Genomic DNA, 26,063 nt, shown 5'->3' on the forward strand with positions numbered 1-26,063 from the left:
AACAACAAACCCTTAAAAAGTTTAATGTGTGGTTTATTAACAGAAAATATTTCAGTACACTGATGTTAACAGCAATTTCGCGTCTTATCATCTCTCTTGTAGCGCTAAGAATTGTTGCAAAGGACGCCAATAAAGTATCATGACAAGCATGTCTTAATTCGCAGACCATTATATAAGAGTATTTATTTCTCAGTGATACCTTATCTGTAATAACAATTTTGTATTGCTACTGAAATTGTACACAAGTATGTTACAATAATTTTTGTATTGCTAGTAGGTTTTGTATGGACGACCCTTGACACGTTATTACTAGTTTTTTATAATAGAAAGGGTGCTTCCAAAGTTTCCACGTAGTGTAAATTTCTGAGGAATCTGTCATTAGTTTTAAATACAGATTGCTTCCTTTCTCAAACAAAATGACCCAAAGAGTAGCTCTAAGAAGTAAGCTTAATGGTTTATTACTTGATATCAGGATTGCTAAGTTTCATGCCAATGTAGCCCACTGGGACATTACCTATTCCTTTGCAATGTGTAAAGCATGTTGAACATCGCGTACGATCCATTCAAAACCTGAAAAAGACATTCGCATAAAAATTTTATCAAGTGTTTCGAATTTTTGATATAAATTATTACTACCAAATTGTATAACGTTGATCAGAGCAGAAATCTGTAACCAAAATTTCGATTCAAAAGAGACAAATCATTATCAAAAGGGTAAATATCTTTTAATAAATATTTAATGTAGAATGTTATCTGGTATAAGCAACACACTGACGTAAAAACTTGCACATTTTGCTGTTGAGTAGTGTGCTTCTGCTGTCATTTGACACGTTCCTCCACATCTATATTCCAAACAATCCTTGTCACTTAGCTTCACCTTTGTATCTTTACAGAAAAAAATTGACCAGTGAACTGTGCCTCTATTTACAGTTTCTACTCTGTTTACTGTGAATTTAACAGAACACAATATTTTGACATAAGTCGAGACAATCGCTAGTGATAGTAATTACTGAGAGAGAGGCGTTCCATGATGTATACTGGTGGAATTTTCCGCGACTATTTAACAAAATTCAGTCATGTTTCATCTAATTTTCTTGATAGCACATGAGATTCTTACTAGGACAAGTCATCGATTAACTGCTTTATTTAGATAACGAGGCACTCTATCTTTTGTTGCTAATAACGAAATTAATTTTTTGTTTTCAAATGAGGGTGATGCATCAGCGATATAAAAAGCAGATATCATTTCTGTGAAAGACGATAACTCGCTTTTCTAGAAATCACATGTCTATACTCTAATACAGTTTTTACCCTGAGATTTACCGTCCAAAGAAATTAATATTCGAATTATTACACGAAACAGAGGAAAGTATTAAAATTTTGTTCATCGACGTTAGCAAACTTTTAACATTATTTATAGTCTTTTTTCAGGGCAAAAGGATGAAATATTTTTAATTTCGATACGTAATCGTATTTTCGAGATTTCCATTCAGTAATGTCTTGTGAGAAGATTTTGTAGTAATCACTTAAATCTATCCGCAAAATCCCAACCGAAGACTGCTGTTACAGTAAGCTTATACAATGTCGAGTCGCATTGATGCGACCACCTATCAGAAGCCTGAATTACCATGTTTTGCAGCGCTGGCCGTTGCGAGACAAGCAGGAAGAGGGTTGGTGAGATTCTGGAAGATACCGGCCAGGATATTGAGCCATGCCGACTTCAGCGGCGTTCCCACCTGCGATAGCATTCCTTGTTGAGGACCCATGACGTGAACAATCCGATAGAGGTGGTTCCACAGATTTTCCATCGGGATTATATCCGGGTATTTAGGTGGCCATGGAAATATGGTAAAGCCATCCTGGTGCTCTTCAAACCATGTGTGTACAATAAGAACTGTGTGACATGTTGCATTGTCCTACTGGTAGATTCCATCGTGCCAAGATAAAACAAACTGCATTTGTGGGTGGACATGGTCCCCAAGGATAAAACCATACTTCTGTTGATCCATTGTGCCTTCCAGAAAACTTAACTCTTGAAGGTGATGCCGTCCATCCTGGGACCTTCTGATGTTGGTTACAGGTTGTTTGCCTTCAGATGTTTCACACCACACCGTAAAATGGCTATCTGTCCGATGGAGCATAAAACATGTATTCATCTGAAAATCGCCAGTCATTGGACGTCCAGGAGCGGTACCGTCGTGCAAATTCTAGCCTTAGTCATCGAAAATAGAACCCAGTATTGGTACATGAAAAAGGCGCCAGCTGTGGATGCTCACATCAAGCAACATTAACTGAATGATCATTGAGGAGACACTGCTGGTATCCCATTGATTCATCTGTGTGGTCAGTTCCTCAACAGTCTGCTCATAAATTCGCCTCCGCTCATCTCCACACCTGTCCTTCACCACTGTCCTCTATGGCCGATATTGCACCAACGTTACTTTGAATAGCGCCATTTTGTTATGCACATTATACCTTAATTATAGAGGCGCTTAGTCATTTCGGAAATGCTTCCACCATTGGCCCAAAAGACAATTATCATGTCCTTTTGGACGTCAAATATACTTCTCCACTTCCGTATTATGACAACGACTGTTTGTCTTCCACGTCCCCTGAGTAGGTTGTAGCTCATTTCATTCTGTGAAAAAAAAATCTCCATAAATTACAAAATCCTTCGAATTACCTCGGATTTTCGTAATTGGTGTTTTTTCTGTAGAAAAAAATAACCCAGAGGCTTTCAAAGGCATTCTACATTTATTGGAGTCATTCACTACATTCCTCAGTCCTAAGAAAAATAGATAAATAAATCAGATAGTAAATGACATTTTATATATAAACTGTCCATTTCCCTTCTTATTTACTTATCTATTTTTCTTTGGATTGAGTTGAATGAGAAAATGATTCAAAAAAGGTAGAATCCTTTTGTAGGTTCTTGTTTTTTCTCTACATAATTTAATTTCACACACACACACACACACACACCCACACACACACACACACACACACACACACACACACATATATATATATATATATATATATATATATATATATATATATATATATATATATAATCAGTGGTCAGTGACCAATCAAGCGCATTTTGGGTAGAAAAACAATAAACATCCCTTCGAAAAACATTATGACTGGGGTGTAATTCATTGTTATTATTTTTCATTTTCTTCTGTCCATTGTACTTCAATTTGACCTGTACATCTCAAAAAAATTTAAAACCTCAATTAGTTATTAATTTTAAATATCTGTGTGGCAAAAGAATCTTAAACTAGTTATCAAGCCGCATACATTGTTTTTCCATATCTAGTACTGAAATATTCACATTCAGTAATATTATACAAACATTCACTTCTAGCTGACAATTTTTTTGATTGCTTGTAAAATTGAACTTCTTCAGCAGAGGTTCCATTAAATAGTAATAAATTTTAGCAAAATCTTCACGTTCCCTCCCCAGAGGAATGTATAACTTGAGGCTTCTGTTTCTCACCTCATACCTCTATGTCGATATTTTTGAAGTCAAACTGGACGTCCATGTCCACTGCCATGATGAAATTCTTGATGGTAGCTTTCTTGCATCTGTCATCTGTCATTTGTAATTGAGGGAGCAAAACTCAGACAACAATTATTTGATGGAGTGATGATGATGAGCTACAACCCTATTGTGTGACGTTCTCCACTTGTCAGTCTGGGTGTCTAACAAAGATCAAACTTCCTTATATAGTAGCTAACTGAAGCAGAAACCACATTATAAAATGTACTGCTTTCTTCGATTAACTTTAGGTAGTTTTACATTATTTTATTTCCGTTATTGCGTCTTTTTAGAAGAGACGATTTGTAAACAACATGTTAATGTGAATATAACACCTAAACTAAGATCGAAAACAATATTGTATGTGGAAAAGGAAGTATGTCCCAGTAATGTCATGAATGTAGGCTTCTGTGAATGATATTATCGGCTGGGGTACAGACAGACTGCAAAAGCGGGACAGAAGAGAGGGAGTTGCGGTCCCATGACAGAGTGCTGCACCAGTCAGCTGTGAGTACAGCTAAATACAAGAGCTATGTAGAAGCTGCCACATCGCAGCTAAATAGATCAATTTTTGTTTATTTATCAGCTAAATATTAACCTATTTTAAAAATTCAAAAAGCTGGCAGAGTCTACACGATAAGGATTATCCAGAGATATAATAATATATAAAATCGGATGTTATCTTCTGATTGACATACTAAATTTTTCCTCTATTTTTCTTAAAATGGTTTTCACAGGAAATGTAAACAGAAAGTTAACAATTAGAACTTTTTAACCATGAGTATAATCAAAATTTTTAACTTAATATGCTGTGCTTTGCATCATATGTCAAATTTTTCTTGCCATCATTATAACATTTGCTATGGTATATACAGGAATTTTTATCAAAAAGGTTACATGCACTTTCATCTGTTTTTGACTGGCAACCACGTTCTTTCTACTAGTTACATTTATGATATAAATTGGATAATTTGTTTTGAAATAATATGAATTTATACCAAAATCAACATTCAATTGCGAAACTCATTTAAAATTTAGAAAAGATTGCAAGCTTTCAACTAATTATTTGCTGGATCAAAATTGCGCATTTCTTGTGGGAAATCTACGTTTCGTCCATGCTTCACATAAAGTATGCTCATATTTACATGTTCAAATAGAGATGGATCAATAAACTGATTATTTTTTCGATTTGTCTGAAATGTGATGAATATGAAGTGAGGCATTTCAGATTCTGCGGACCTAGAGAAGTTCTTAATATCTAATCAAACTTCTTCTTCCTAGTCAATGCAGCCACATACATAGTTTGTAGTTTGTAAAAAGATGTGGGAATTTTAGAAATTTTCAAAATATTTTCAAGCTAGAACTAGCTACAGGTAGACAAATTTCTATAAGTTATACCACAATTCTACCATCATTTCAGTTTCAGGATCATGGGAATCAGCCAATTTAAGAATAGCACATGCAGCACTTCTATGTAAACATTACACAAAGATCCCCTCCTAAATGACCTCTTTATAACCTCTGAAAATCTACCATGTATTTCGTGCTCATTGTTTTTCCGTTGTTAAGCATATGATCTTCCACTGTTATTTTATGAGCAAGAGACGAAGTGAAATCCAACAAAACTGATGACGAAATAAAAGGACGTTCAGTCCTAGATAAAATATTATTTTCTTGCTTTATGGTTATAAAATCGAATGGATTTTCAACGTATTTATAAATAAAGCCAGTTCTAAAACAATTGGAGACAATTAAATTCTTATTTTCATAAATTATAGATATTTTCCAATTCTGAAAAGGAGAAAAAGACGAATGTACCCATGATAATGTTGTTAATGATATATTGGTCCACCAAATTCAGCATTAAGTTTGCATGAAGCAATATTTCTGGTTTCTCACAAAAGTGATCTGTATGGTTAGCAAACATTCCATTAGTTTATTGAAATTCCCACTACATCATCAAAAGTATCCGGACACCTGGCTGCAAATGACTTACAAGTTCGGGGCGCACTCCATCGGTAATGCTGGAATTCAGTTTGGTGCTGGCCCACACTTAGCCTTGACGACAGCTTCCACTCTCACAGGCATATGTTCAATCAGGTCCTGGTAGGTTTCTTGGGGAATGGCAGCCCAATCTTCACGGAGTGCTGCACTGAGGAGAGGCATCAATAACGGTCGTTGAGGCCTGGCACGAAGCAGGCGTGCCAAAACATCCCAAAGGAGTTCCATACGATTCATGTCAGGACTCTGTGCAGTCCAGTCCATTACAGGGATGTTATTGTCATGTAACCACTCCGCCACAGACCATGCATTATGGACACGTGCTCGACAGTGTTGAAGGATGCAGTCGCCATCCCCAAATTGCTCTTAAACAGTAGGAGGCAAGAAAGTGCTTAAAACATCAGTGTAGGCCTGTGCTGTGATAGTGCTACGGAAAACAATAAGGGGAGCAAGCCCCCTCTATGAAAAACACGACCATATGATAACACCACAGCGTCCGAATTTTACTGTTGGCGCTACACACACTGGCAGATGACGTTCACTGGGCATTCGCCATTCCCATATCCTACCATCAGATCGCCACATTGTGTACCGTGATTCGCCACTCCACACAACGAGTTCCGCTGCTCAATTTTCCGATCTTTACGCTCCTTGCACCAAGCGAGGCGTCGTTTTTCATTTAGCGGCGTGATGTGTGCTTTATGACCAACTGCTCGACCATGAAGTTCAAGTTATCTCACCTCCCGTCTAACTGTCATAGTACTTGCACTGCATCGTGACGCAGTTGTCAGTTCCTCTTTGATGGTCTGCCTATTACACATTACTACCCTCATCAAATTCGGCAATCTCTGTCAGTCAACATACGAGAGTGACCTTTACTCTTTAGTGCTGAACATGTCCCTTTGTGTTTCCACTTCACTATTACATCGGAAACATTGAACCTAGGGATGTTTCAGAACGTGGGAGTCTCGCGTACAGACGTATGACACAAGTGACAACCAATCACATGACCACGTTTGAAGTTCGTGAGTTCTTCAGAGTGCCCCATTCTGGTCTCTAATGACTACTGAGGTCGCTGATATGGAGTACTTGGCCATAGGTGGCAGCACAATGCACCTAAAAAGAAAATCGTGTGTTTCTGTTGGTGTCTGGATACTTTTCATCACATAATGTATGTTGATTAATTAGTATGGAATAATTTTAGGAAAATCATTAGCAAGGCTTTTCATTAGCGAGAATTGTTTGACCACTAAATCGAAGCACACATCCAATGCTATCCTACACATCAATAAGCAGTTTTATGTCACTTTCAATAGTAACTTTATTTAAAGTTTTGTCAACCTTAATGCGAGTACCTGCCTTTTTTTAATGAAAAGCTTTCTCTAAGCTTCTTAAAGTATGAGTATATTGGCCAACAGGAATTTGTATTGTCTCTCCAACACGCAACAATTTATTATTTTTGGATATAATATTTAGAGTTCAAAATGTGACATTTCTATAGCTGTGTCCATAAAGGTAGAGTCAATCTTTTTTTTAATAGCAGATGACAAACTACTCACTTACTAATAACACAAATACTATTAATCAACTGAAAACTGATACAGAACCTAAGATTTCCAGAGAAGAAATGAAAAAATAAGCGTGAATATCTGCTGTGTAATTCTAATTTATGTGGAATAATAGGGCCTAGTGGATATGAAAAGATGATTGGCAATTATTTTCTAGCTGAGGAGAGTTTATACAAATGTGTAACGAAATGGCAGACAAAAATACATGAAAGATTATCATTTTTACTGCAAATAATGATGAAGCCATACCACTGGACCAAGGTTAAGACCAATTTCATGTAAAAATTGATGATTTCAGTTTCGATAATCAGGTAGAGAATATTTTACTAGATGCAGAAACAGAGTAAAAGATTGCTTTTATCTAGCTCAGAAATATTCAAAAATACCAAAACAGTTAGTGAGAAACAACCTAATTTTTTAAAATATGTTTATATAAGATGGTACAAATGTAAATCATATTTACCATGAGTTTCGTGGTAGTGATTTAAAGATTGATGATTTAAATGAATACTGTCATAAAGGCTGAAATGAAGATCTTTTTATGATATACATAGCTAGGAAACCTAATGGAGGATAGTACAATCATCAATTTATACATTTTCTAAAACATATGAATGTTAAATGTAAAAGCTACTTTATTAAGATTTTTTCGACTGTAGTAAATGTTCATAGAATATGAGCCAGAAGTTTTAAAAAAGCTAAACGAAATGGAAAAAATTGAAGAATTGAAAAGAAATGGATTCAAGCTTTGGAAAAACAATCAAGAAAAGAATATGAAAAATATAAGATAGAAGGTCAGCCTGTTGCTAGTGTAATTGTGTAGATAAAACAAGGAACTGAAGGATTAGGTGAAAATGTTCTGAAAGTTATTGAAGGAAATAGGTAGTTTAAGAACAAAAAGTTCCATACCATCCTACCACTCATCAATCTGAAGAATTTAGTGGTGTACCAAAAATTTTACAGTATGAAGGTCCACAGTTTCATTAAACATTAAGTGAATGAAAATACAGGCTGCACCGAATAAATAGGAAGAAGAGGAAGAAAAGTAGAAAACAGGAGAAAGTGATGTTAAAAAAAATAGAAGAGAAGTAATTATAAAATGTATTAACTGTAGTGAAGATAAATTTTTTGGATTAAAACTGGTTGCCACATTTGAATGTGTTGATTCCTTGCCAGTTCAGTTCAGGTTGAATGTTTTCCCAAGAGAAAATTCGACCTAAAAAGTTTATTGCATTTTTGCAAAATTCTGAGTTCTTTATATTAACTGTTACAACTGTTTTCTCTGTTATAGATAGCATCATTTATGTTAACATTTTATGTTCATTCCAGTAACATCTAGTGACATAATCTGTGTCAAATTTAGCCTTTTCCTGAAATCGTTCCCTAACATAAAACTGTACATCTAGCACAGTGAGAAAAAAAAACGGTGAATTTTTCTACAATACTCAGATCAATCAATTTTCCAATATCCTGAAGTCAAATCTAAGCTAGACATGACTCCTAGTCCAGAAGATTTCTCAAGTAGTTTTTACAAATTTTGTGGTTGTCATCGTTTGTGACGATAATCATTAATGTTTCTCACTTGCAGAACGATTCTCATCGTTCCAACTTCCTTCCATACTGTAAAATTGGGCTGTTTTAGCAATCTGCGGACCATTTTATGATACCAATATCCGGAATTTTGAGAATATTTTCTAATACTGAAGCTATGTGGGACATCTGACAAAAAATTGTCCCTAAATTCAAAGGGAATCATTTTATTCTACCTGGATCAGTTGAGGATACTTTATGATACCGAACCATCAAAAGTGACAGAATTCTCTTCTCTTCATCATCTATCATCTCCATGTCATGAGCATTTTAAATGAAATTTTTAGCTTCGAAATTTTGGTTAGACCCATGTGGTTCAGAAACACTTAAACCCATAATTGGAGTGTATTTTTTCCAGTTGTCTCAACTTGCAATTCAGTATGTTATCGTAAATTTTTAGGCCAGTGGTACTCTTTCTGACTACCACTTCCTTGTCATACAAATAAATCATTTTAACAATGAAATGTGTGTTTTAGTTTGTTACTTCCATTACAGGTAGTTCTACAACGTGACCTTGACATTATACTATCATAAATAGAAATAATCACATATTTTCAACTTTTACCTGTGACTTTGAGACAACTGGAGTGAAGATACTTTCACAGTTGCTTTTTTCCTTGCTCTTGTCGAAAAAATCAAATTTAAGTAAAACAATCTTAGCCATAATACACATAAATTATTTTATGTTTGCTGACAACAAGACCTGAGGTGAATGGGACAAATCTGTGTAACTAGCAACATAGTTTGATTAGCACAATCATAATGGCTACCTTCTTTTCCCGAGGAAAACCGCAAAACAGCTGTACGTTTTATTATGACAAACAGTTTTGGCATTTCAACTTGCCTTCTTCAGGCCCCATATGCAAACTGGTACCATCGGTATCTGGAACCATGAATTCTACAAAGATAGCAAAAACAGTCAAGCCTAAACTACGAATTCTGTATGACTCTAATGACACGTGATTCTCCAACACTTTCTTGCTTTCCCATGGTTTCACAAACCTTCAAACAAATTTCATAGGTGATCACTTTAGTACTAGACGATAAACCGACCAGCTTCATCGTTCCCAACATTCTCGTTCCTGGCGCATAGCCACAGCAATGTGCCCTTTGTGAAAGTCCCTTAGGTCACTGTATATCCAACTTATATCTTCCTAGAATGATTTCCTGCCCGATTCAGCTCCAACTATTTACTTTCGTAACTAAACCGCATGCTCTTAACGCCACCACATGGTGATCACTCTCTCTATGGATAGTGATCGAAATGTACTAGCTCATCAGTGTCAACAAATATGCATAGATTAAAAGGAAAGTTCAGAGTGAAAGAATATCAATGAGAAGATTCGCTATCTTCAGTAAATTGTAGAACAATACTGGGTCTTCTGAATGGAATGATTAACCTAATGAGTACAGAATATGGACTCAGAGTATATCGAAGGAAACTGAAATAACGAGAAATAGCAGAAACGAGAACACCGAGAAACTTAACATTAGGAATTACGATCAGCAAGTAAATGAAGTTAGGGAATGCTACTAGCCAGGCAGCAAAATAACCTATGACGGACGGAGCAAGGAGGATATCAAAAGCAGAGTAGCACTGGCTAAAAGGTCATTAAGGTCATTCTTGGAGAAGAGATGTCTACTGCTATCAAACATACGCCTTAATTTGAGGAAGAAGTTTCTGAGAATGTACGTTTGGAAACAGCATTATATACTTGGGAAACATGGGCCGTGGGAAACCGAAACAGCAGAGAATCGGAGCATTTGAGATGTGATGGTACAGAAGAAAGTTGAGATTTAGGTGGATTGATAAGGAAAGAAATGAGAAGGTTCTCTGGGGAAGCAACAAGGAAAGGAATATATGGAAAACCCTGACGGGAAGGAAGGGAAGGATGGTATGACATCTGTTAACGCGTCACCGAATAATTTTCATGGTGCCAGAGGACGCGGTAGAGGGTGAAACCTCCAGAGGAAAGCAGAGAGTGGAATATATCTAGCAAATAGCGGAGGATTTACGCACATTTGCGACACTGAGACGGAGAGGAATTCGTGGTGAGTCGCATGAAACCAGCTAGAAATTTTTCAAATCATGATTTGAGCTCACTCGTCCACGTTATCGCTAACACGAACTGGGATGTTTTATTCAGTATTCTCCGTTATCATGTGTATCTTTATAATGAATAAGGTATGAACTTTTCCAAGATGACATTGGACATGTACAAAGGAATGCCTACATACGGTCCTGGCTTTTCGATCGCTCTATTGTAACCCAAGTAGCCGTTAAGGCATCTGACCTTAATCCCACAAAAACGCTTTGTGATCATTGGGAACTTTGAGTGAAAAACAACAGTCAAAATCACTTGTTTAGTAGCTCTACGAAATCTAATGCACGGTGAGCGACTTAAGTTGCATATGGCATACCTGAAGAAACTAGTGGACTCTCCGCCTGTTCTAGCTATTCGACATACCACTCATTGAAGAACCAGTTCTTTTATGCCAAATATCAGGCTTTGTAGTAGTAGAATAGTCTCAAACGTGTGTTTTTGGGAATTCCTGTTCCTACATTTTTCAGAGTCAAGGGAGCCCCTCAAAATCTTTATTGGACTTACGAGGTTAAACCAATTATACATAATTGCTGAGACAAATCGTCCCAGAGCAAAATTTGCAGGAATAGAGCTTCTTTATCTTGCCAAGTCTGATGAGCTGACCTACATGTGCTTTGCCGTAGTGATACGCGAAGCATGTATAGAGCACTGCGGCATATGGCAGAACTTTCATCATCTCACCTGTAAGAAAGTCTCCTTGGACAGCTTGTACGTTTTTCCCACAGTGAATTCCAGAGGTCGTCTGGCCGCCATAGAGAAAATAATCAGGTTGCGTCTGAACCGCGTGTCGCAGTCCACCCATCCACAGCTGAATGCCGAATGCAGTAGTTTGTCACTCTGTAATGCACATATCGGTAAGTGTAAGCACAGACAGAAACTGATATCAACTAGTAGGCTTCAACTAATACATAAAATAGTTTTGTGGTTCTCACTGATACGTTAAAGTGCTCGTAAACAAAGCTGAGTATCCGCTTGCCAATACCACACTACTGGCAATTGAAATAGCTACACCAAGAAGAAATGCAGATGATAAACGGGTATTCATTGCACAAATTTATTATACTTGAACTGACATGTGATTACAGAACAACCAACTCTGGCCGTAATAACGGCCTTGATACGCCTGGGCATTGAGTCAAACAGAGCTTGGATGGCGTGTACAGGTACAGCTGTCCATGCAGTTTCAACAGGATACCACAGTACATCAAGAGTAGTGACTGGCGTATTGTGATAAGCCAGTTGCTCTGCCACCATTGACCAGACGTTTTCAATTGGTGAGAGATCTGGAGAATGTGCTGGCCAGGGCAGCAGTCGAACATTTTCTGTATCCAGAAAGGCCCGTACAGAACCTGCAACATGCGGTCGGGCATTAGCCTGCTGAAATGTAGGGTTTAGCAGGGATCGAATGAAGGGTAGAGCTACGGGTCGTACCACACTTGAAATGTAACATCCACTGTTCAAAGTGCCGTCAGTGCGAACAAGGAGTGACCGAGACGTGTAACCAGTGGCACTCCGTACCATCACGCCGGGTGATGCGTCTGTATGGCGGTGACGAATACACGCTTACAATGTGCGTTTACCGCAATGTCGCCAAACACGGATTCGACCATCATGATGCTGTATACAGAACCTGGATTCGTGCACCCAGGTTCATCGCTCCTGTCTGTCATGCAGCGTCAAGGGTAACCGCAGCCATGGTCTCCAAACTAATAGTCCATGCTGCTGCAAAAGTCGTCGAACTGTTCGTGCAGATGGTTGTCGTCTTGCAAACGTCCCCATTTGTTGACTCAGGGATCGAGACGTGGCTGCACCATCCGTTACAAACATGCGGATAAGATGCCTGTCATCTCGACTGCCAGTGATACGAGGTCGTTGGGATCCAGCACGGCGTTCCGTATTACCATCCTGAACCCACCGACTCCATATTCTGCTAACAGTCATTGGATATCGAACAATGCGAGCATCAATGTCGCGAAACGATAAAACACATTCGCGATAGGCTGCAATTCGACCTTTATCAAAGTCTGAAACGTGATGGTACCCATTTCTCCTCTTTACACAAGACATCACAACAACGTTTCACCAGACAATGCCAGTCAACTGATGTTTGTGTATGAGAAATCGGTTAAAAACTTTCTTCATGTGAGCACGTTGTAGGTGTCGCCACCGACGCCAACCTTGTGTGAATGCTCTGAAAAGGTAATCATTTGCATACCACAGCATCTTCTTCCTGTCGGTTAAATTTCGCGTCTGTAGCACATCATCTTCAAGGTGTAGCAATTTTAATGGCCAGTAGTGTATTATATATCTAACACTTCTGGACCTTTCTTAAGAGAATAGGTAGTTATCATTAAATACGGGTACTTATCATTGAAATTTGCTGGCAGTACGTAATTTCCTTATAAATAAATAATTTCTGTAGTTAGCCTTCTGAAACACTTCGATTAAGACAGGATTTTACTCATCAGTGGCTGTAGTACTCCTTTTTTCTTTTAACGGAGCTCGACATCACTTATTAGGACGTCAAGCTGCCTGGTTAGGTGCCATAGCGTCTGCTAGCTCTCTAAACACCCAGAATTTTTCCTGTATACGAGCACTGAGCAGCACATCTGGAAGAAAATATATTGTGCAGAAGAGATCCGCTCGTTATTCTTGCTAGGAAAACTGAGTGGTAAGAAAAGTCAACTTCCAGTAACAGTCTGACACACAGATTTAATCTTATAGAAAGTTCCAAAACAGCGCACTCTCTGCTGTAGAATAATGGATTAATTCTTGATTCAATAACCACCGTGCAAGGCTTTACGCTATTTGCATTTTCCACAACAAATTTTACTGTTTTGGAGTTATCCATTGTAATAAACATTATCAGTGTTATCTAAGGCCACATTCGTTAATATAAATTCACCCATCAGTGTGAGAATAATGGTTCACGAAAGGGAAACAGGTAGATGTGTGTAATAACCACCACAGTTCATAAATACAAGCTTGACACGTGCAGTCTGTTAACAAACAAGAGTATACTATGGAGGCATGATATGTGTGGTCTGACAAGAGCTTTCTCTTCTTATCACACATCTCTTTTGACGATCATGGTACTAAATATAGTTATATTTGGCCCACTAAAAATATACACCTGCCCTTCATCTGACGAGCAATGTCGACGATCATCACATCCGCAAAATTTTTCTGAGACACAGGAGGACGCTAGGACGTAAATCACTCATCATTTTCTTTCAGAGTTCATAGAGTTTTGGTTTTGTTGTTGATTCAATACTGACTTTCCGAGTTTCTTCTACTTCGTCAACAGTGTTATAACTTGCCTTTTTTTGGTGGTGGTGGTGGTGGTGGGGGGTAGAGGGCTTCATTTGTGTGTATATATCCATGTGCACCATGTCTGAATGCTTTATTATATTCTGATTAAGTATTCAGTACCAATATCGAACATTTCCTTTATTCATTGTTTTGTGACGTTCGATGTGCGTGAGTAACCAGAAATGTGTCAAATAAGTGGGAAAAATCATTGTTGACTAGAGAGACAGGATAAATGGGAACTTGAGTAAGAGGTATTCCTGCCATTACCCAGGATAAAACAGTTCAAGCTGAACTCTGACAGGCCGTCAGTGGAAACGGAAGGCGTAAACACGTTTATAGAGACAGTGTGTAAACTGGCAGGATGGCTTCCCCAGCGTGCTTTGACACAGCGGAGACAAGGACTAATACGACACATCTGCCTAATTTACTCACGCATACTTGGCGGATGTTCGAGGACACTGACAAGGGATTTAATGATCTGAAGAAACAATTTAAGGAACAGAAATCTGAGAAACTAAATTAAATGCTTGATGAAGTAAATAGCTATATAATAAAAAATAACTGACAACCTGTGGCCAAATACTCATGGCTTCAGTAGTTACTGATCTTAAAGCGCAACAGCATCTGTTGAAAAGGATGTTTCAATGAGTTTGATAAAGCCGTCGATTAAAGTGAGGAACACTTGTTCAAATTAAGAGTATGCAGAGTGATCTCGAACCTACAATCACAGAAAGCTACAGTTCCACTGATGTTCAAGACAAGATTATCGAGGACGAAGTAGTTAGTCATGAGCCAAGCGTACCCAGTGTGGTTTAGAACGTGTGAGAAGAGCTGCAGCTGGGTATGAATACATATTATCCGTAGCGGACGTGAACGGGCAGAGTTTGAACAATTTTCGTGAAACCGTCAACGACAACGTATATAAGAACAGCGATAGCTCTGAGAAGATTTCATACTTAAAAGATTCTACTCGTGGTATGGCAAAACGTAGAGACGCATTCCTAACTTGCAAACGAAATTAGAAGTAGCTCTACTGAAATCTTTGGTGTTTCGATTTCGACTGTGTCCAGCACCAATAGCCAGTGTGGTTTAGAATGCTGTGACGGCTTGAGGGTGCGTTTTCAGGCATGAACTACAAACATGTTTATTCCTTAAAAGGTAGACAGGGCCTTTCTTGCCACTTTTACGCTGTTTGGCAGTGTTTAAGAGACTACAGGAAATTAGTGTTTGCCCTAATTCAAAACATCACAGACAAAAGAGAAGGGTGGACGCTACTCAGTCAAGAATGACAATTCTCTCAATAAAACGGCGTCATACTCAATGCATAATGTGTTCGGGACAGGAATGACGAGTTCTAAGCAAAGAACAACGTAAATTCTGCCACTAAGACTATTATCTGTATTTGGAACTGAGCTCCAGTTGGCAAAATGTTTGCGAGAAAATAGACTAAAGTGTGAAAATAATGTTGCAACCTTTCGATTATTTGTAAATAGAAGTACATATGCAAGTAGGAATTTGTAAAGATAAATATACATAATGTTCAGAAGAAAGAGATGAAGGACAGGTAATAAGTATGACTAGCTCAAATAGATTTGATAGTAGGGCGTAGAGTGCTGGTAAGATGCCATTGACTGTCAAAGTAATATAGACTTCTGTCCAAAAAATTTTTTGATATCGGTGCTGGTCCTTATCGCTTTAGGAGCATTGTGAACAGGAATATTGTACTGAGATCCTGCTCACAAAGAAGTCATGTAAATTACACCATGTATCCAATCATAAAATCCTCAGTATGTGCATTAATTTTGTGTGGATAATTTCTTTTGAACTACAACCATTGACTTTAGAGGTGGTAATTATTGCACACTTATTTCTCTTTCCGTTTTTGGGAGAGTATATGTTAACCAACACAAAGCTTATTCATGTTGTTAATTATCATAATTGTGTGATTAGTCTCCATTTGTACTTATATTATGAGGTGGTACACTCAGAAGTATGTGGGGAATGTTTGTAATGAATGGGTATGACACGTGATTCCGTACTGTATTTTGCAGAAGTATACAGGATTTAATTTGATTTAGTAGTTTTTGAGCAGCCACGCAAAGATAGCACTGAGTATATGATGGTAGCAACAAGCATCGATAGAGTTGTTTCTGTTGTTGTCTAGGAAGGCACTAAGTTAGAGAGGAATATGTAGGAAATAAGAATTAGGAAATGCAATGCAACAACGGCGGGAGAACAAGGAGTATGAGCCATTTTGCTAACACATTATTAATAGATTATCTCATGCTAACTTGTGTTACTTGCCGTGTTTCTTTAAACGAGCAGCAGAGAAGAAAATCCTCGAAAATTGGTGGATGAGTACTGCTCAGCTGATTTAAAACGAATTTGATGGTATAACCTCTGAATGTTCCGAGATTCTGGAACCAGGAGCACATGTCCCTTGTGCCACATTCTGCTACAGGAACTCGTTTACTGAGTGCAGATGATGAGAGGAAGAAAGTAAAACGGACAGTCCTTCGCACTAAATGTGGTTATTATCAGTGAAGCAAGAATTGTTGAGCTGGAACTCGTGAACACGACCTCTAAGGTTAGAGATCGAAAAGCGCATTGCTCATGGTTTATTATCAGCGATGCAAGAATCTTTGAGCGAGGATCTCACGAACAGAACCTCGAAAGTTAGAAATCGACAAGAACTACAGACACCGTCCGAGTCCCCATGGTGGATTGAAAATACACTCGCTCTATCGTGTTACATTCTCAGTGATGAGTGAATATAAAAGCAATGTTAACTGATACGACTGTGTAAATGTGTTTATATCTCTTTCAGCAATAGACGGTCAGATTATATTGATTTTAGTGAGCAGTTAGCTCAACTTTCCCACGGTGAACGACTTCAGCAAGTTATAACAATTCTCTTCTTTTGCTATGACCTCTAATCGCTATTGGCAGACATCTATGTTATTTAGAATGTTTTTCTTCACTGTTTATTCACGAAACCAGTATTTCATATTAGTATATTTTTGGATGGGGGTCTACCTTTAAAACAAAAAGTTTGTTTTTTATCCCAAACATGTTGCAGCATCATTAGTAGGTTTTTATTTTATGGGTGTCCTCAAATTAGTTAATTCTATGTGGAAGATTGTGTGTGTGTTTGTGTGTGTGTGTGTGTGTGTGGTGTGTCTATTTTCATTACGTTTGACTTTTATTTTTTCCTCATCCACTTCACTGTGAAGTTCTGTATATTTGACTCTCTCTGTCACTGTCACTGTTTCACTGTTTAACAGCTGTAAAAAGAAGATGGTGGACAGTGAAACAGTTGAAGGTGTTCCTGGTGGTTCTTTTGAATATTTCAAAGGTGTATGTGGTATTTGTGTGTCTGCATGTTTGTGTGTGAAAAAGGGGAGAGAGAGAGAGAGAGAGAGAGAGAGAGCAGGGTACAGGGTTATTGTTTTGTGGATATTTTTTCAATATTTATTACTTTTTATACCGTTTTTTAGTTTGTGTGTGTGTATGTATATATGTAAGTGTGAGTGTGTGGGAGGTTAATAGGTTGGTGTTATCTAATAATTTCACTGAGATGTATATGCATTTATTATTTGGTTTCCTTCAACTATGTGTTTTTGTATTTGCTAGTTTTCTTTAATTAATAGTTTTTGTGGGGTCTGTTGCTGCATTTAATAATTTAATAAATTTCAAGTTTGTATTGATGTATGTTGGGCTATGTTTCTTATCGATATGGTGTTAAGCAAATGTGGAATGACATCTGTTAGTTTTTAATGCCCTTTTGTGTTCTGTGTATCTGGTATTAAAGTTTCTGTTTGGCTGTACTATGTAAACTGATGTTTAGTCCTGCAATGTTAGTTGGTAAACACCAGATGTGTTGTTTTTGTCTGTTCTTGAGTTGGTTGTCCTTTGTTTTCTCTGTGTTGAGTTGTCTGTCTTGTAGGCTATTTTTAGAACTTTTTTGGGGTATGTTGCCTATTCTGTGGGCTGCTTTGTTGTTGTCGCTGAGAGTGAACCAATTATTTATTGCTGTGGGTGATTCTAGTTCATGTGTGCTCATATGTGCGTTCTGCTTTTGTAAGTTGGTAAGAAGGCTTTTGCTTTTGTGTGTTGGATGTCATTTTTCATTTTGTGGATCAGTTTATCTATTGTATTTGAATAAACATCCATTCTCTACAGCTACTGGTCTGATTGTCTTTAATTCATTGTTATATTTGTTTTCAGTGAGAGGAATGTTGTTCAGTCTGTATATCATAAACTGGAAACTAGCTAGTTTGTGCACAATCAGATGATTAGAATCTTTGTGTGCCAGTGGTAGTCACTTCCCTGAATATGAAGAAATGGAATTGGTTGTTGTGTCTGTTTATTGTGACATCGAGGAACTTCAATCTTATTTCGTTTTCTGTACCTATGGTGCGTTTTATTTTTGTGTGTACTTCGTTTCACAGTGTAGTTTTAGATGTTACTGGGTGTTTCATCTAGAAGTCATATGATGTCATATACATAATGGTACCAATGTATTATCTGCCATTTTTAGGTCTTACTATTGTTTCAAATATTTTATTTTCAATGTGATTGAGAAAATGTTGACTAGGATACTATTGACTGGTGACCCCATAGGAAGCCCATCTGCTTGTGAGTAGAACTGTTTGTCAAAAGAGAAATAGTTTTGCTCTGTGATCATTTTTTCAATGCTAGTTATTTCTTTTATATGGGTTTTGGAATATCTGTCTGTTTTTCCAAATGTTCTCTAATGATGTTGATGGTTTCCATGATGGGAATATTGGTCTACATTTATGTGATGTCAAATGATATAAATTTGGTTGTTGTGGGCATGTTGATGTCTTTGATTTTCTGTGTCAGCTGTTCAGTGTTGTGTGTGCTTCTGTTATTTGTGTATGTGTAATTTTTCAGTAAGTATGTGTGCATTACTCAGGCTAAGGGATATGTGGGTGCACTTCTGAAATTGAAATGGGGTGGATTGGAATGCACTCCTTGTGGTAGGCTGTTCAATATAGGTGTGTGGGCAACCTTTTGTTTTAGCTATTTCGCTTTCTGGATATGTGTGAGGTATTTTTTTTTAAGTCTTCGTGTACTTTTCTGGCATCTTTGTGTTTCTAGAGAAAGCCCCAAAATACAATGTCAACACACACATTACACACAAGTCAGTGGAGAATCTTGTCAAAGAAAGTGAAGATATCATAAAAGAACAATAAAGAAACAGTAAACCAAACTTCAGCCCCGGTCTGACAAGAAAATTACTTGCAGAAGAAATAAAAGGTATAATAAAGGAAAAGAAAAGCAAACATTGAAACAGTGACAGTAACAGTGACAGTCCTATATACAGAACTTCACAGTGAGGAGGCTGAGGAAAAAATAAAACTTAAGTGAAACATAATGTGAAAAGGTAGACACACCCACACACACACACACACACACACTCACACACACACACTCACACACACGACCATAACAGTTTCCAAATCGTAATTTTTACTTAATGATTTGTCTACATTAAATTGTATATGGTTGAAGATGACAAAGTCTGAGAGAAAAGAGGCACTATAAAAACATAATACATCTTGAAAACCACACCATGTGGTAAAAAGGTATGAATACACAATTTTCTTCAAAAATATGTAATTACGATTTTAAAATCTAATATTTACATATATAAAAACGGTAAAGAACATTCTTTAACAGCCATAAAATAAAAGCACACTGATGAAGCTGCAACTACAATGATACATGTTTGGGTTAAAAACAAAGTTGTGTTTTGTTCATGGTGGCCTCATTCAAAACGTATGAATTGTTAAAGCACACACAGACAAAAGATCTTCAACCTCAGGACGATGATTTCATATTTGAGTTTTGTCATACTGTGGCTTTTTTTAAATACTTTAATAGATGTCAAGACTTTTTACAGCAATCAGTGATGCAAATACACTCCTGGAAATGGAAAAAAGAACACATTGACACCGGTGTGTCAGACCCACCATACTTGCTCCGGACACCGCGAGAGGGCTGTACAAGCAATGATCACACGCACGGCACAGCGGACACACCAGGAACCGCGGTGTTGGCCGTCGAATGGCGCTAGCTGTGCAGCTTTTGTGCACCGCCGCCGTCAGTGTCAGCCAGTTTGCCGTGGCATACGGAGCTCCATCGCAGTCTTTAACACTGGTAGCATGCCGAGACAGCGTGGACGTGAACCGTATGTGCAGTTGACGGACTTTGAGCGAGGGCGTATAGTGGGCATGCGGGAGGCCGGGTGCACGTACCGCCGAATTGCTCAACACGTGGGGCGTGAGGTCTCCACAGTACATCGATGTTGTCACCAGTGGTCGGCGGAAGGTGCACGTGCCCGTCGACCTGGGACCGGACCGCAGCGACGCACGGATGCACGCCAAGAACTTAGGATCCTACGCAGTGCCGTAGGGGACCGCACCGCCACTTCACAGCAAATTAGGGACAGTGTTGCTGCTGGGGTATCGGCGAGGACCATTCGCAACCGTTTCCATGAAGCTGGGCTACGGTCCCGCACACCGTTAGGCCGTCTTCCGCTCACGCCCCAACAACGTGCAGCCCGCCTCCAGTTGTGTCGTGACAGGCGTGAATGGAGGGACGAATGGAGACGTGTCGTCTTCAGCGATGAGAGTCGCTTCTGCCTTGGTGCCAATGATGGTCGTATGCGTGTTTGGTGCCGTGCAGGTGAGCGCCACAATCAGGACTGCATACGACCGAGGCACACAGGGCCAACACCCGGCATCATGGTGTGGGGAGCGATCTCCTACACTGGCCATAAACATCTGGTGATCGTCGAGGCGACAGTGAATAGTGCACATTACATCCAAACCGTCATCGAACCCATCGTTCTACCATTCCTAGACCGGCAAGGGAACTTGCTGTTCCAGCAGGACAATGCACGTCCGCATATATCCCGTGCCACCCAACGTGCTCTAGAAGGTGTAAGTCAACTACCCTGGCCAGCAAGATCTCCGGATCTGTCCCACATTGAGCATGTTTGAGACTGGATGAAGCGTCGTCTCACGCGGTCTGCACGTCCAGCACGAACGCTGGTCCAACTGAGGCGCCAGGTGGAAATGGCATGGCAAGCCGTTCCACAGGACTACATCCAGCATCTCTACGATCGTCTCCATGGGAGAATAGCAGCCTGCATTGCTGCGAAAGGTGGATATACACTGTACTAGTGCCGACATTGTGCATGCTATGTTGCCTGTGTCTATGTACCTGTGGTTCTGTCAGTGTGATCATGTGATGTATCTGACCCCAGGAATGTGTCAATAAAGTTTCCCCTTCCTGGGACAATGAATTCACAGTGTTCTTATTTCAATTTCCTTGAGTGTATGTACATAAGTAAATGATTGCCTATTTTTATTGAGGTTGTTGCATGATTACGTTTGGTCCTTGAGCTATCGTGGTGCACGAGATTAGAATGGCATTAAAATATTTCCAGTACTGTAGTGTGAAAGTAAGTGAAAATATTCTCTCATGATGTGTATGATTTATCAGAACATTATAGACTATTTATAAGTTCTGACGTAAATTTCTGAAATGGTAACTGCATACACTTTGCTGCATTTCTTTCTCATGATGTAGTTGCGTTTCTTATTTAAAACTTCTAAGTGTCTAATACATGAACCAGGTTAGAATTGATAATCTGTATCTCAATACAAAACACAGTGTAGGACATGATTTTTTAATTCGCCTTTTAACGTACAAGTTGCGTATTTGTTATTACCTTCATTTTGTTCTTACTTAAGTGTCACATGTAATGTTCAATCGATCTGAGGCTTTTGATCTTGTTGCTTGTTATTCCGATCATTTTCTTTGTACGACTTACAGGGTTTGGAAGAAAATTTAGAAACACCGCGAGAAAAATATGATTGAACATAAATGCAGATAAAAGCCAAGCCAACTGGCTGCGCTGTTGTATTTGACCACGATCAGCACCAGTCCATTTTCCCCAATACGTTGCGTATGTTACTCGTGACTAGATAAGTCTTTTGTGTGGTTAAGAGTGCGTTACATCGGAGCTAATTAAATTCAATAGTGGGAAAATCGTTGGTGCTCATGTGGTTGATGCTTCTGTAACTAAAGGAACGGAAGTGTTAGGTGTTTCAAGACGCACCATATCGAAGATTTACACTGCGTACAGAGAAAGCGGACAACCATCAATCATTAAGTCACAGAGCAGACAAAAGAGTGTTGAGTGATCATGACAGACAGTAACGTAAATGCCTGTAACAGGAAGACGTGAGGCTGAAGCCATTTAATATGGGCTACGAAGCAGTAGAGATAGTATTTGATGGTATTTGTTCCACTCTGTCTCCAACTTCTGGTCGAGTTTACGTCCCAGAAGTGAAAAATACAGGGGAGGTGGGGGTTGACGATGATTTTTGTACGCTTATCTTGGTATTTCATCTGCCCCATGACTGCTCTTCCAGATGGCATTATTGCCAAGGTTCATGTGACCACTTTGGCTGACAACTCCATCCCATGGTGTAATGTTTGTTCCCCTCTGGTGATTGTCTTCCAAGACAGGACAAGGATGATGAACTGTCGCAATTTCCTTGGCCATCCCAGTCACCATATCTCAATTTTATTAAGCCTTTGGAGAGAAAGATGTACGATTACTATCCACTTCCACAATAACTGCAGGAACCTCCCACTATCCTGTAGTAAGAATTGTATAAGAATCTATTGAAAACCGTACTGGACCCGCATTTATCCATTCCAAAACGACTGGTAGTTGTTTTGAACGTCATTGTGTTCTTTGCAAATGTGTCACACATATTAATGTTTCGCTTTCTGGCGTCTCCATATTTTTGTCCAAACTGTGTGGACATTTTTGTAATAGATTGTTATTCATAGAGAATGAATCGTGTTTGTTAATATCATTAGTGATTATGAATTCAGGTAGTGTATTTGGACAATGCAGTTACCTTCACAGATCATATGTGTCTCATGGCTATTGTTCATTATTTTATACGCAAAATGGGGAAATTGATGTCTTCTCTTCACTGGTTCAGAAAAAACTTGTAGAGATTGCCGTTCCATTGGGCATGTTTTTCCTGAGGTTTAGGTTAGCGAAAATGTTAATCAGAGCCGCTTCATAAACTCACACACATGAAACGTCTAAGTGTTCCGTTCCCAACACATTTCATTTAGTAAAGTAAAAACACGCCGCTTGCGACAGAACGAGCAAACTTGTTCATTTATTTCATTTTTGCATGATCCTTCAACTACTCATTTATCCTATAAATGACATCAATGAAAAGCGGCAAGTATGACTGCATTTCAGATACTTCCTTGGGCAACTAGAGTTAGTTAAAGTAATGGATAGGTATTAACAGCTTAATATAGAGTAAAAGAAAAGCAGAGGACAGAAAGCAGCGGTCTGTGTCTGAGATAGTAACTATCGAACGATTCTTAACGGTATCTCTCTCCTACACATTATCAACAGAGGAAGCATTTCGACCACGCTCTTTCTTGCCTCTCCTCTTATTCATACGGTTGTTTTGTAAGTATACGGATAAGCTCTTCTGACCAGTTCTACTACATATGTAAATTATATACATTAACTTCTAGAAATGATTAACCTATTTGTTTATGCTTGAATGTATTAGAGAAGCGTTTAATGATAAACATTTTCCTCCAGTGAACTTAATGTTGCATAGTGAATTTAACTTGACGATGGCTACTTTGCTACTTTGGAACTACCACTACATGCGAAGTTTGTTCGAACTCCATCTTTCCTAAGCTTTGTGAGGAATATCATGCTAAACTCGTAACTGGATGTTACAACCAATGTCCTTAGGCACATGGCAGGTACTCAGTCTTGTTCTTAAAATTTGAAGCTGCTGCTTATGAAATAGATCATGAAATTTTGCATTTAATGAATGAATACACAAGGTGGACAAACAGTCTGAAAAGGTTGTGAGGGTGTTGCAGTGGTGGGTGTGCCGAGAAATAACTGTTAATAAAAAATCGATACGTTGCACAATTTCTGAGTTATTTAGCACTGAAGCTAGCCAATAAGGTTGTTGTGTGTGGGAATTCAAGCATTTGCATACGCTAAAATGCAATAATGTACAGACACCTGTGAATATGTGAGTAATCATTTGTTGACATGATCAGTACCAATTGAAATGTACCTTTTTCGGAAGTGATAAATTTAAGCTAAGGGAGCAAAAGCTATGTTTGATTGATCTGATTTTTTCTTGTCTATTATTTTTTTCTTCACTATTATTTCTTTGGAAACTTACCCTGCAGCATTCTTACAAGCTTTTCAGAATTTCTGATCACCTTGTGTACGCAGAGAAATTTCCTTCGTTTCCTATTTTTCCATACTTAATACGATTTTTGCGACCAATCGTCTCAGATACGAAATGCACACATGCCCTCTGTGTTCCTTCTCATAATGCCTTTCTGGGAGTTGTTTGTTGAAATATATAGTTGCCACCCTTTTACTGTAGGAGTCCATGTGAATTAAAAGATCCTTGTTCCATTCTTCAGTGGATCGAACACGAGGGTTGATTCCACTGACAGTAGGAACAATGTTTCCTCTTGTCTGTATTAGGAAGGCCTCCAGTCAGTAAATAATCATGAAGTGGAGGCGAATATTAAATCTCTTGTCACTGTTTGTACCACAAGTACTCTGTACTGTGATTTTGTTTCACTTTGTGTGTCGTTGGTAATGCCGTCATTGATTACGATAAATTGTCAAAATTTATGATTAAATAACACTTTTTCTACACCATCGACTATTTTTAAGCCATATAGACTAAATCCACCCATCCCATTTGCCTACCCAAAAAGAACTGCGTTTGAATATCTTGAAAACAAAATAAGTATCACATTACGGGATGTGCAATGCAATAAAACCTACTGCAACTTGGATAACATTACCTTATTTTTTCTTACACCCAACGTATTTCTCGCATAAAGTCTCATCAATCATGTTTATGACCATTTCTGATAGTATAAATTCACCCAATGGTACAAAGATGATTATTTACGAATATGACGTACGTGAAAGTGTGTGATAACCAACATAGCTTATGAATGGAGGCTTGACACAAGCACATCCATCTCGTATGATGTCTCTGAGGACGGTCATGGTGCTGAATTTAATTGCAGATGCCCCCTTCAAACATACACCCAGGTTTTAGTATAAATGACACTTCATTCTGAATTACGGCTGCGTGTCTATTTTCCTTCAGGTACTTTTTCGATCCATTTGTACCAGAAGTTGTAGTTTAGTTTGGACTCAGCCATTCTTTTCTTTCTTTTATTTTAGCACAAAGCAACCATTTTTCATTACAGTAACGATAAAGGATGTTAATAGTCGGTGCTGTAAGTCATTGACCCACGAAATTTCACATGTAGTAAGCTCAGAAAATGCGCCCATGATAGGATTGAGACAGATTTGGAGGACTTAAGATCAGATAATGCAGAAGGGATAGATAACATTCGTTCAGAATTTCTAAACTCATTGGGGCAAGTGACAACAAAACGACTATTCACATTGTATAGAATTCATGAGTCAGGCGTCATACCATTTTACTTTCGAAAAAACGTCATCCATACAATTCCGAAGACTGAAAAAGTTGACAATCAGCTTAACATCTCATGCATTCAAGCTGCTGACAAGAATAGTATGCAAAAGAATGGAGAAGAAAATTCAGGATTTGTTAGATGACGATAACTTTGGCCTTAGGAAAGATAAAGGCAACAAAGAGGCAATTTTTACGCTGTATTTGACAATGGAAGTAAGACTAAAGAAAAATCAATACACGTTCATAGGATCTGTCGATTTGGAAAAAAGCGTTCGACAATGTACAATGGTGCAAGATGTTCGAAATTCTGAAAAAAAGTAGAGGTAAGCTATAGGGAGAGATAAGTAATGTACAATAT

The 26,063-nt window shown here is 38.4% G+C and overlaps 1 protein-coding gene across 1 annotated transcript in view; it reads right to left on the reverse strand.

Annotated features, from left to right (window-relative positions):
* The window catches only part of LOC126267642 (uncharacterized), a 177,458-nt gene that overhangs the window by 127,060 nt on the left and 24,335 nt on the right, over nucleotides 1-26,063 (reverse strand). Inside the window, exon 3 of the mRNA XM_049972943.1 lies at nucleotides 11,490-11,645. Within this exon, the coding sequence (XP_049828900.1) occupies nucleotides 11,490-11,645 (156 nt within the window). The remainder of the gene's footprint in view (nucleotides 1-11,489; nucleotides 11,646-26,063) is intronic.

This window comes from Schistocerca gregaria, chromosome 4 (assembly GCF_023897955.1).
Source record: "Schistocerca gregaria isolate iqSchGreg1 chromosome 4, iqSchGreg1.2, whole genome shotgun sequence".
In the NCBI taxonomy this organism is placed as follows: Eukaryota; Metazoa; Arthropoda; class Insecta; order Orthoptera; family Acrididae; genus Schistocerca; species Schistocerca gregaria.